At 41.1% G+C, this 13,452-nt stretch overlaps 1 protein-coding gene across 9 annotated transcripts in view; it reads left to right on the top strand.

Moving 5' to 3' along the window:
• otofa (otoferlin a) overlaps positions 1–13,452 on the top strand; it is an 89,586-nt gene continuing 76,134 nt past the window's right edge. For all 9 annotated transcript variants that reach the window (XM_085245885.1, XM_085245884.1, XM_085245882.1 and 6 more), the window contains exons 1-2: positions 1–365; positions 5,180–5,238. In XM_085245885.1, coding sequence (XP_085102011.1) covers positions 284–365; positions 5,180–5,238 — 141 coding nt within the window. In that variant the 5' untranslated portion in view covers positions 1–283. The remainder of the gene's footprint in view (positions 366–5,179; positions 5,239–13,452) is intronic.

The following is a 13,452-nucleotide window of genomic DNA, read 5'->3' as shown; positions in this document are numbered from 1 at the left end:
CAGAGATGTGCGATAGACCCAGCAGCCACGGAGTAGGAGGAAATGTTAACTGGAGCCTGTGATTAATTCATTTTTGGGTTTTGGATTTTTTGTTTGTTTTCTTTCTTTCGTTTAAAGAAACGCACGTAAAGTATTCATGTTGCCCGGATAGAAAGCGATTTTTGGGTCCACCAGCCCGCAAAGAAAGGCTCACCAAGACATCATTAAACGCAGATTGCACCAAATCGATTCAAGTTTTATCTGTGTGGAGTAAAATTACTCCCGCCCCCACCAGACTGGACTAATGATGGCTTTAATGGTTCACCTGAAGACGGTCGCTCACCTGCGAGGGAAAGGTGACAAGATCGCCAAAGTTACATTCAGGGGTAAGGATATATATGTATATTTTTTTTAATTATTCTTTGAAGCCGTGTGTGTTTGGAAACCTGATCGCGCTGTGTGCTGTGCCCTGATTTGCGTTTCGTTACACAATGTGATGAGAGCCAGTCAGCCGCTGCATAAAAAAGTTGGAAGAGCGAGAAAAAGAGTTTAGTTGCAGGCAAAACAGAATAACTGGTCTATATCACAAAGAGAGATCGAGTATCCAAGTCTTACGTTTTATTTCATTATGTTCGTTAATATGGTAAAAAAAAAAAAACCTGATAAATTAAATTCTGTCTTTTTTCCTTTATATGTTATATACATCATGTAAAGTACTACAAAAATTAATACCATTTCTGCCAAGAATGGTGAATGTAAATTCAAAGCTTTTATCTCTTCTATTTTTAAGTGTATCATAAAAGAGGAAAAAACACCAATCTTGGCATCCCTGAAACATCGATTTCCCATCACTGATTTTCAGTTATTTTATTTACTTTCTTTCAACTTACTAGAACAATGTGTTTAAGAGGCCAGTTTAGACTAAGCTGATGGCATCGATTGCTAAAGATGTGGCTAAAGATGGAGCTTTGGGAATGTTCTGTGTAAGATCTTTGGAGTACTAACCAATTCACTCAAATCTAAGAGTCAGAATTGTAGCCACGACCTTGCACTCTCTCTCAGAGGAGATGAGAAGACGAAGTGAGTTGTGGAAAAAAGGGTTTAGTTGATTTATTCATGTGTTTCACGTTCTTATCGTTTGCTTTCCGTGTGCTGTGTGTGTGAGCAAAATAATGTGAAAGAAACTGAGACAGGAAGGAGGAGCGGTGTGTTTTTCAGCACCCTGGACAGTGATCAGTCCACTGACAGGTGCTCAGTCCCTGTTGAAATCAATGCAGCATCACAATTGGAGAAGATGTTACAAGTGCACTGCTGCCTCCTTTCCTCTTGGTGTGTGTGTGTGTGTGTGTGTGTGTGTGTGTGTGTGTGTGTGTGTGTGTGTGTGTGTGTGTGTGTATGTTGGGGGAAAAAAAGGATAACTTCTAGTGCAGTGGTCTGTGCTGCAGTGATTGCACCAGGGTCTGGATATTCTATGAACCGTGCCTTCACAGTCAGTGACTGGATCGTCCGCTCTTTCCTCAAAAGTCCATCTGTCAGCAGAGTAGCTCCACTTCATTCATGTATAATGTTTTAAAAATTTCAAGAAAATTTTGTGTGTTTCTGTATCTATACCCAATACAGTCCATGACCTGAATAGGAATTTCCTTTGTGATCCTCTACCATGAGTTTGTTGAAGTAAACAGATATGAAGGAATAGCAGAGTCACAGGAAAGGTGGCTGCACGTATGGTTGAACATCAAGCCCAACATTTAGTGAATCAGTTTCATCCAAAAGCTGAATAATTGCATATTCAAAAGTATCCAGTAAAAGAGTTCAAGCATATTTATTAATAGCCACTCAGCTGCTGGAGGGGAAATTTCATTTCCATTTTTAAATCTTGTCATTTTATCTCAGACTCACAATTTCTTCTCCATTCTTCCAGCGCATTTAAGTTTAATTATTCATTTATTTGAGCTAAATAATAATCTTTTAAATACTTCCCAAATTTGTGTGTTAATCACAGTGTCTTAATCAGCCTTGTATCCCCACATATCCTCCGGCGCCGTGGGTTTTTGGTTTAGGCTGTCAGTGGAGTTTCCTGAGCACTTAGAGTTTAAAACGTTTCCTGTCTGGAGAGGAAGCGGTCTGCCAGGGAAATAAGTGCTTTGGTGCTTTGTGTAGCTGTGTATCAGACCTGCACTAAGTTCAGGAGGAGTTTGGGGCCATTTTTAATTACAGAACAGCTTCAGTTTATCTCTCTTTTTAGGGTGTCTGGTGTAAGAAACTCATTCAGTCATTATTCTGGCATTTCTTTGTACCCCAGCTTTCTGCCTTGTTATCTAGCATCTATAAGTGTATAAGTATGAATATGTAAAATATCAGATGCATTTTTGTCAACCCTTTGCTGCTTACAGAAATCAGCAATTACTGACCAAAGGTCTTTTAATGCCTCTATTTTTGAGGTATTTTGTTATCATCAGATGCTTAATTTTTGTAAGTCAGAAGAGTCCTATAACCACCCCGAAGCTGAATCAACATGATATCTCTGGAAGGGGGGAAAGGTGTAATAAAAAAGCTTCAAGCCAGTGCAATAAAGACAGCTAATAAAAATGGATTAAATGCGACGTGATGTTCTATCTCTGATCTAACTTTATCTGGTTGTTATTATTTGCTGTCAGAAACAATAAATCAAGTCAAGTCCCTTCAAAGGAGGGTCTTCAAAATGTAATTGATTTCCCGACAAGTCGTTGATGAATTCTGGTTGTGTGATCGGCAGCTCTTGGCTTTATCAGAGAGCTGCACTTCGGCTGTTGTTGCTCCTCTTCTGAGTAGCCTGCAGCGATACAGAGCCATACTCTATGCAAGAATTAATGAAACCTTATCTCTGTGCTTTACAATATTAATTTTCAGTTCATTCACCCAGGCTGTCTTCCTCTACGTTGGCACTTATCAAACTTCTCTTTAACCTCTAGGCACTTAACACAGCTGCTTAGACAGTTTGTTTGTTCTTTTTATTACTCAGAGTCTTCCTGATTCACAGGACAGGAACAGAGCTTGGGGCAATTTCTTGTATCCTGCGGATATTTTTAAAATTCCTTTTCTCTGTGTAGCACTTTATTCTGCAAACAGACACTTGGTATGTTTACTTTTTAAATTAGGGCACCTATTCAGCTTGCAATACCACTTACTGCCCCCTAATGCACCAGGAAATAAGGTAAAATTAACTGCAGAGATTAAAATACATAAAAATAAACAAATGTTTCCATGTTTCTACTCAACACTCTAGTTTTCTGCTTTAACCACATTCTTGCAAAAACTTAAGAAAGCCTTAAATGCACCTCTGCACCCTCTTCATTCATGTGGGTTTCAGACTTACACAGTGTTCTCCATCTTTCTCTCTTTTAATTTTCATCTATCTGCTTGAGATAACAAAAAATGACTCTCTGTTCCTTTTCTTTCTTTCACCTCAGGTCTTTCATAGCAGCTCTTTAACTCTTTATCTTTGACTGTTTCATCAAGGCCAAAAGCCACACCGATTAGCAGAATGTTGTTTTAGTTTGGTGTGGAGCACCTTACATAAGTGTCACATGGTCTGCTTTTCTAAGCCCACATCTAGTTGGATGAAAACACTGGTATGACAGCAGTGCCGCTCTTTTCAATAATGTAGGAGGAATATTGTCTCTCTCCCTCTCTGACACTGAAGTGGTGTTTATTTTCTGAAATAAAATTCAAAGGTTTGGGGGATTTATAAGGTTCAAGAGAGTGTAGGAGTGAAGGCAAAGAGAGACAGGAACACTTGGAAGTGGGATTATAAACTAGAGTCATATTTGTGCATTGGTAAAATTATAACGATAAGCTTACGTCAAGCATGACATCTTTAAAACCTGAAGGTTTTGTGCTTTTGAATGTGTGAAAAGATACTTTCTGCACTTATAATATCTAAAATATCTGAGCCTGGCACAATGTATTTACTCCATTTACCCTCATTATTACAGCCAAACTGACAGGGACTGTAATTAACATTGTAGGTGTCTGTATGCGTTTGTGTGTCTCCCTGTGTATGGCAGCTGATGTGCCCACAAGCACACAAATAGACATCAACAGAGCTTCATAAAGGCTCAGATGCACAAAGCAAACTATCAGAACAAAGCAGAATGCACACTGTGGTGCAGGACCATTCATAAGCATCACAAAGCAACCAGGTGAGCACAACAACCAGGACGCATGAGTGAGTCAGGTTACTGTTCAATGAAAGGTTCCTTTCCCAATATAAACTCTGAGTAGACAACAGCTTTCATTGGCTGACACACATACTTTTAGCTCTAATAATGGAAAAATATGATTTTAATTTATATTTTTTACATTCTTCTGCAGTCTCTCTGTGTCGCACAGTGAGTCACACCGTAGTCATTTAATTGTCTGCATTTCTTTTCTGCCTCTGGCGACTCCACACAGCTGTTTCATATTTACATTTGTCAGGTACTTAAAGTATCATTTGTCTTTTCGCAGCTCTTTATGAGATGAGTAGGCTGATTTTATGTCACCCCATTTTCACTTTAATAAACGTCTCAGTGAACTGATGGATTCAGGTTGCTAACCTGCATCGGACAAGGCCAAGTGCACCCTTATTGAATTAAGTCACTTGTAGAACCACCTTAAGCAATTATAACTTGAAATTATTTTTTTCTGTATGACTATCAGTCTTTCACATTGTTGAGAAGGAATGTTTTCCCACTTTTCTTTACAATGCTGCTTCAGTTTGGATTTGTTTATGCAGAGGTCTCCTAAGGTCCAGGTTTAGATTATATCTTGATTATTTTCTTTTTCAGCCATTCTGCTGTAGATTTGCTGCTGGATCATTGTCCTGTTGCATCTCCAACACAGGAAACATATTTAAAACATTTCACTCTAGAATACTTTGGTATACAGGGGAGTTTATGGTCAACGCCAAGTCCTGTGGCTACAAAAAAAAAAACAAAAAAACCACATCACAGTGCACAGAGCTTCAATAATCACTTACCTGCTTGCTACTTTGGATAAAGTCTTAAAACTAAATAGTTTCATAATTAATGCAGCTCTAAGTAAACACCAACTGACTGCTCTTTCTCGTGCTTTGTACGTGCCCCATGCAGTGAGCCCACCCACTCAAAGTGGGATGACAGCAGGCACAATGGTGTTACTGAACCAGGTTTTAATGACTAAATTCCTCCTTATTTTTCAGGTCTGTCCTTCTACAGTCGTGTAGCAGAGAACTGTGAGGAGGTGGCACACTTTAATGAGGTCAGTATCTTTATTTGATTTGTCATACAATAACCTGTGTCAATGGTGACCAATCAGCAATTATTAAGAATCCAGAATTGGCTGATTTCACTGGCTGCAGGTTCTGTTATTGAATTGAGGTGGAAAAGGTGAAAAAAGACACATTGCTGGTAATCACTGAAATGATCACTGTAAGATTTTACATTTACAGGAATAAGGCTCTGTGTTGTTTATTAGTCATTTGATGTTAATATCTTTAAAAACAGTTTTATCCAAAACATTGACAGCTGTTTAACAAAATCTTTATTTAATTCAAATAAATTCTGGCACACTTTAAGGATGCTAGCCTTTACTTGAATTAAGTGATTCAGCTGAGTTATTCTCACTGTATTCAGTACAAGTGTACAAGCCTGCTGTGTTCGTGAGTAAGAACGTTATCCCCCAAAAGATGCCAAATGAATGTCGGGTGACATAGATAGAAATTTTGCCCTTTTTTGTACTTTGAAAATCCTGGTGTAGAGAAAAGATGGACAAAGTGCTTGACTCTATACCAGCATACAGAGTGCAAATAAAAGGTGAATACAACGTGAAGCAATGTACATGCACAGAGTGTAAGAAACTGCTCTAAAAATAGAGGATCTATTGTTCAGTAATACCACTTCCTTTAAGAATGCAGTTGAATACTGTAAATGGAGATGCCTCAGAGGAAAACTGTTAGCAATACAAATGTACATCAAAAAGTACAGTTATAAGAAAGAAATGAAGGCCAAGGGATCAAGAGCGAAGTGCAGTAGGAAATCTACACAGAGAAAAATCCAAAGAGACAGAACAGAGGTAGGGGATATTTTGTGTGTTTCTGTATCTATACCCAATACAGTCCATGACCTGAATAGGAATTTCCTTTGTGATCCTCTACCATGAGTGTGTTGAAGTAAACAGATATGAAGGAATAGCAGAGTCACAGGAAAGGTGGCTGCACATATGGTTGAACATCAAGCCCAACATTTAGTGAATCAGTTTCATCCAAAAGCTGAATAATTGCATATTCAAAAGTATCCAGTTAAAGAGTTCAAGCATATTTATTAATAGCCACTCAGCTGCTGGAGGGGAAATTTCATTCACTCTGTAAATACTGAATACTGTGCAAAAGTCTTGAGCCACCCTTCGCTTGTTTATATTTTGCTAGGACAATGGCAAAAGGGTGCAGCGATTTATTGAGCAAACACACAAAATACACTACTATGGTCTGTCCTTCAAGCTCGGGTCCTCTACTAGAGGGCTCTGCAGGTACTTAGTGGTTGCAGCTTTTCTAGCGACCTCTTCATGGTTCCCATTTGCCTGTGGGAACCCCAGGTACTTGTAGCTGTCCTCTATGTCTGCAATGTTGCCTTCTGGTAGTTCAATCCCCTCAGTTCTGACTAAATTCCCTCTTTTTGTTATCATCCGACAACATTTCTCCAGTCCGAATGACATTCCAATACCATTACTGAATATCCTGGTGGTGTGGATCAGTGAATCGATGTCTCGTTCACTCTTGACATACAGCTTGATGTCATTCATGCACAGGCGGTGGCTGACAACTGCTCCCTCCATTCTGTAGTCGGTATCCGTAAGGCTTATATAGAAATGGGCCACCAAGACCCCACTGTTGTAATTTCTTAATGCTCATGCAGACACTTAGATAACTCCCAGCATGCCAATGCTAAGCTCTAGGCTGAAGGATCTTGCTTTAACACCTCATTACTGTTCTGATTCAAAAATTAGCAACCATTCGTGAGTGGCTCTTCCCTGCACATGGCTGACATCTCACCAAGTGGCTTTTAATCATCCTCTTCTGTTCGCTTATGGTCTATCAAGGTTAGAGAGGCGAGGCAGTGTTGAACAGTGTTGCAATTAAACTGGGCATTTCATGCTCCACTGCTTTAGTTAGGAAAAAGGTGGTTCCTTAAAAAGCCCTTCTTTCCGACTTAGAGGTTTCTTTCATTTGTAAAAGAAGGTTTCACTGTTTTACTTTAAATCTAGTAAATTGCATTATTCTGAGCAGCTGCATTGCTCTGAGCGTCTCTTTGAAAACCCAAAGGATTTACCTGCATCCCTCGGGTGGTGGTTGGTAAGTCTCTGATTTTGGTTGCTTTGAAATTCTGGGAAATATTCCCAATACTATTTCTGCAAGCTTCCATCACACTGTGAAACCAGCATTATGATGAATTCAAATGTAGACTCGTGTAAAGGAGCAGAGAGGGGAAATAAGAAAGAAATGAAGGCCAAGGGATCAAGAGCGAAGTGCAGTAGGAAATCCACACAGAGCAGAAGCCAAAGAGACAGAACAGAGGTAGGGGATAAGGAATGAAAAATGAAAAACAAACAGGAAAGCACTCTCAAATATATACAGTACCTTCCCAAAGGAGGTTTTACATCAGGCTTTCTGTTTTTTTCTCATTTTAAGCTGCTGGTTTTAACAGAGAAAAATGTTCTTCGTTTGATGGCTCACAAGCAGAGTGCTGCTTCCTTCCCTGATAACAGGGGCTTTTGTTTTCAGTCTAATCAGGAAAATGCTGAAATGACTGTACAAACTTAGCCTAGTCACACAGGCACACCCACAAACACACACACACACAATCACAGACACGCGCTTTATGTGTACAGTCCCTGCAGAGGCAGCATTGTTTTTTGTATCATGATGTAAGATTAAAAAGAAGAAAACCAGACAAATGAATCCCAAAATATCTTTGACTCTGCATATAACTGGTATCAACTAAGTGGTGAGGCTGAAATGTGATTTCTTATGACAACCTCTCCCAATTCTCACATCTCAGTCTCGGAGTACTGGGGAGGTAGTTAGTTAGTGTCACTCAGCATCAATAACACGATCAAGCTTTCTATGGGATGAATTGCGCTTACAGTAGTTTCCGAGCCTGTGTGAATGTGTGCCTGTGTGAAAATGTTGCAGTGTTGTGTGCTGCTGGTGGCCAGGCGTACATTTTTCCCCCAGCCCCTGGGTCCTCATCACATCCCCATCGTTGTCTTCTTCAACCTTAGCAGTAAAACATTTGCATGGCTCAGTAGGCTCTGTTCAGCCCCTGGAGTTAAGGGCCATTAGCATAGAGCTGTGTGGCTTGATGCCGGTCCATGCATAACGATAGATGCCTTTGAACTAGTATTCGGATAGACTGGATGGGGAATTCATTATTCATTATATGGTGGGGCTTTTAGCTGCAGAACACCAGGGCTTCCCCCTGACTAGTTAGACACAAGCAGAGCAAAGAACAGAGAGTCCTGCATGCACTGCACATCGCCACAGAGTTCAGTTTTGGCCCTGCAGATATAACAATTTTAAGTTTTCAAACAAGATGTCAAGAGATTTGAACCATGCACTATAGATAGCATACAAATAACAGAAGGGCATTAGAAGATTCATTTTGCAACAGCTTCCAGTAATTTCCTATGATTCTAAGTGTTTTTTCAGAATTTGTACTTACTGTCTGTGTTTTTTCTGTATTTTCCTTACTGATAAAATCCCAGAATGACCCCATATTATTCACACTTTCTACAAACTACACTTAAAGAATGGCAGCAACCGCTGACGCCGTTCTTGCGGATGACTGTGTTGAAGCCTCGAGTTTGGCAGTTTGTGTCATGGTCCTGGGTCGTTGACCCAGCGTTTTGTGTTTATTCTGATTTGTATTAGTTTAGGGGTTAACCTGAAGTTTGGTGTATTGTCAGCCCTACCTGTGTCTGTCCTTGGTGCTCTGTTCATGTCCCCGTGTTGTGTTGTACATCAGTCTGTTCCTGTTTTATTTTGAAGGCTCATGTTCTGGATTTCCTGTTCTGTTCTGAAGGTCTGTGTCTGTTGTTATTGTGTTCAGCTTGTCTCCTCCGGTCCCCATGTGTATTAGGTTCAGCTGTTCTTCCCTCCTGCGTGTGATTACCTGATTACCTTGTGTGTGTATATTTAGTGGGTGTCGGTCTGTGTTCGTTGTCGGCTCGTCTGCGTTCCTCCGTGTATCGCTGCATTCATCTGTGTTTCTTGGTATCCTGGTCATTGGTCTGCGTCTCTCTGCTCTCCGTTTTGTAAGATTTCAGGTTTGATCTTTAGTTTCTCCCAGTTTAGGTTTGTCATTACTCATGCTTCGTTGCCTGTTTTTTGCCACTGCCACCTTTGAAAATAAACGTCACTCGTATCATCAGTTTGCTGCATTTTGGGTCCTCCTTTTCCTCCACACCACACGGCTCCCTCCGCCAGCCGTGACAGTTTGGCTGTCGACATGTTTTATAGACATCACAAGCTAGAGGAGGTCTGAGTGAGAATGTGAGGACACTGCAAGCTCAGACAGCGGCAACTTGTCAACCACATGGGAACCAGGCTATAAAGTGTTCTGTTCACACCATAGTTTTCAAAGGGAACATCATGGTTTATTGAAGAAGACGTGAAACTTGTGACTGAGGATATAAACCAATCGGGCCATCCACTTTTATAGGCATTCTGACTTTTCCTTGCAGTCAGAGGAGTTCATGCTGGTTATTAGCAGAAGTGCAGGTGAACAAACTCCAACATCTTCCTTAAATTCTGATATATTTATCTACTAGCCTCCTCAGTTTGTGAGCATTTGCTTTTATAAATAAAATCACACTATTCTCATCTTTCCTGTCAGTTAATATTGTCACGGTCCGGGGCAGCGGCCGTGTGGAGAGCGGAAGGAGGACTCAAAACGCAGCACTTATTCAGGTGTGAGGGTGATTTATTGATAATATCCAATATAAAGTGGGGATGGTAAAACAGAACTAAGGATTAACTAACTGGGAGAAACTACACAAAGAAATAGCAAACCTGAGCATGAAGGGAGAGCACGCAGGGGATTACACCAGGTATGAACACAGACGACGCGACGAGGAGCAGAGGAAATCACACACTATAAGTACACAAAGAGACACTGGGAAATCACACACAGGTGGGGGAAACAGCTGGACCTGATTAACCTGACGAGACAGGGGAACACTAACACCAGGGACCAACAGAGGGAGCACAAACCCAGAACCCAGTGTCTAAAATCCCAAACACAAATCATCCCAAAACAGCCATGAATAATAATGAAAGTAATAACAATAAAGAACATAAACATAAAGTCACTGAGTCATGGTCGCAGGACCATGACAAATATGATTCATAGTTTGCTGAAATGGCAGCTGTATTCAGTCTCAGCTAAAATTCTGGTCAGCCTGACCAGGGCCCTGTTTCAGGAAGCCGGTTTAGTGGAAAAACTGAGTAAGTATACCCTGAGTTAACGAAAACTCTGGGTTTTCGGTTTCACAAAGCGAGTTCAGATGAAGCCTCAGTGAGTCACTATGACGACACACGCCGTGAAGCTAACCTGCCCCCTAGCAGGTTTCCTACAACTAACCCTGACTGTCTCCGCCCCTTTGTCGGAAACCTGACAGTAGGAAGTGTCGGACATGGCGTGTCCCTTCCTTGAAGAGCCAGTAGATCGTGAAGCCCAAATTCTCCGCAGAGCTCTCCGCCGGGAGAGAGTGATCAGAGTGCGTTTGGACATTTTATCATTTCCTGATGATTTTCTGTGCGAACGTTACCGTTTCTCAGCACAATCTATAATTTATTTGGATAACATCCTCAGGCCATATATTACGCATGTGACACATCGCGGACATGCTCTCAGTTCATTGCATATTATTTGTATTGCACTTCGGTTTCTTGCAAACGGGAGCTTTCTGTATAATATTGGTGACGCTGAGCACGTTTCCAAGGCTACCGTCTGTCGGGCAGTCAGGAATGTTACAGTTGCACTGAAACGTCTCCTGTACTCGTCTGTGGTGTTCCCCGGTCACAGACCCACAAGATTTATCAAAGAGGGATTCCACAAAATTGCAGGTATCAGGATGAACGAAACTTAATTTATGATGTGGTGATACTTGGACTACTACTTAAATTGCACATTTATTTTCAGGGTTCCCAGGCGTGATTGGCTGTACAGATGGCACTCACATTCCAATCATTGCTCCTTCAGTAAATGAAGGAGACTATGTGAACAGGAAGTCTTTCCACAGCATTAATGTACAGGTACATAGTTCCCTGTAGCATTTCAAACTAACAAATTATTTCATTATAGTAATGGATGCTAATTTGTGTTCTCTGCACTGTGAAGATCATATGTGATGCTGCCAACATTATCACAAATGTGGAAGCCAAGTGGCCAGGCTCTGTCCATGACTCACAAATATTCCGTGAATGTACACTGAGCACAAAATTTGGACATGGTGAGTTGAGAATACTTTAAAATATATAAAGACCAATTGCTTCAGGGACATTTGAACTGAAGTGTATCCTTCTGTCTTAGGAGAGTTCACTGGCTACTTGCTTGGTGATAGGGGGTATCCATGTTTACCCTATTTGCTTACCCCTTACCCTGACCCTGAACCGGGCCCACAGCAGCGATATAATCTGGCTAATTGCAGGACAAGAGCCAGAATTGAAATGACTATCGGAATGCTTAAGGCCCGGTTCCAGTGCCTGCAAAGACTCAGGGTCACCCCAGAAAGGGCATGTGACATTATTGTGGCATGTGTGATTCTTCACAACATTGCCACAATTAGAGGAGAACACTGTCCTTCTGAACCAAACATCAGCAGTGATCCAAACCATGAACATCCTGACCCTCCCACGGACATACAAGATGGAAGAGCAGTCAGAGACACCATATGTCACAATCATTTCTTTTGACCCATCACCTCAACATGTTGAAAGAAGAATAAACAGATTTTTTGTTCAACTGGCTTTATTGGTCACCTGTGTTTCCTGTACACAAAGTATTAAAAGATGTAAACCTCATAAAGTGTCTCTGTTGCTTCCTCCTCTGTAACAGCTGTCAATGTTTCTTCATTATTTTCCTGTAGTAAAGAAATAGACAACATTGCTGTTCTACTGTAAACTCATATAATCTGTGGAGTATTACTCACAACTGCATGTTGGTCTGGCTCAACAGGAGGCTGCACCAGATGCAGTACACCATCACCATCAACTGATAGAATATGAGGTTTATACAGGTCACTTATAACTTACAAGGGACCAAATGGCAATTAACAAACATACCAATCACCTTACACTTCATTGTCATTATGATCTCAAAGACAACCAAGGCTGAGGGAAGGCAAAATCAGTAGGACAATAACTTCACTACAAAATAATTCATTATGGTAAAGAGTTTATCAAATGAATGTGTCGCACTGCAAAGGTGACTGTGAAGAAAGGATGTATGCACATCATGTATTATTTTGAATTTACCCCTTATGTAGGCACTTGTGTCTTGCGGGGTTATTGCCTCAGAGGATGTCCCCGCAGAGATGCCTTCGGCCACAGGGCGCCCACTGTTTTGGCTGAGGGCCAACTGCTCAGCCTCTGTGAGTGGTGGTGGTGGAGGACCCCCACCTGTTTTTCGGGCCTCCGCTTTTTTTCTGTTGGCTATAACGGGCCACATTTGAGCATACAGAGTAAGCAAATATGTACTTGTAATGTGCTCAGATAATTTCAATAAGTGCTTACAGAAAGAAAATTAATGTAGCCTCTAACTGCAATTGATTTACATGGGACAAACAGACCAAGCACTATGGCTCATAATACAATTACACCTTACCTGTTTGGACTATATTTTTATATTTCATTTTTACTTGCTGCCAGGCACGTTTGGGGCCTGTTGGGTTGCACCTGCGCTCACATCACATCACAAAATAAAATGTATAAAATAACAAATAAAATAACATATGATAAAATAACGTGTTAAATGGGTGGAAATCCCTCGATCAATGTTTAAATTAACACTCACGCATTGACTCTGTCGGCTATGTTTTGCCATGCATGCTCACTTTCTTTTGCAGCTGTGGCTGTGTTACTTTTTTCCGCAAAATTTGCATGTTATCGGCATATGCTGCCATCAGAATTTCGGCCTCAAGCGCTGTGAAATACATTGACCGCGCCTTCTTTCCCTCCGTCTCCATGGTGACTCGCTTAATCTGTGCTCCGCTTATCAGGGCTTTATGTATCCTCGTCCGCGCGCTTCACTTGGGGTTAAAGCAACTCCGCGTTGACTGAACTAATTGTTATCAGCCTTTCTGAAACGGAATATTCCGAGTTGGACAGTTCGGGGTTACTCAACCGTGAGTGTCGTTTTTCACTCTGAGTTTTCCAAACCGGCTTCCTGAAACAGGGCCCAGTCCTATGAATTTGCT

The sequence above is a fragment of the Mchenga conophoros genome, linkage group LG15 (assembly GCF_057382185.1).
Source record: "Mchenga conophoros isolate Kocher_MC1m ecotype Shallow Benthic linkage group LG15, M_conophoros_male_GT1.1, whole genome shotgun sequence".
Classification (NCBI taxonomy): domain Eukaryota; kingdom Metazoa; phylum Chordata; class Actinopteri; order Cichliformes; family Cichlidae; genus Mchenga; species Mchenga conophoros.
This window is presented reverse-complemented; position numbering and strand designations above follow the sequence as displayed.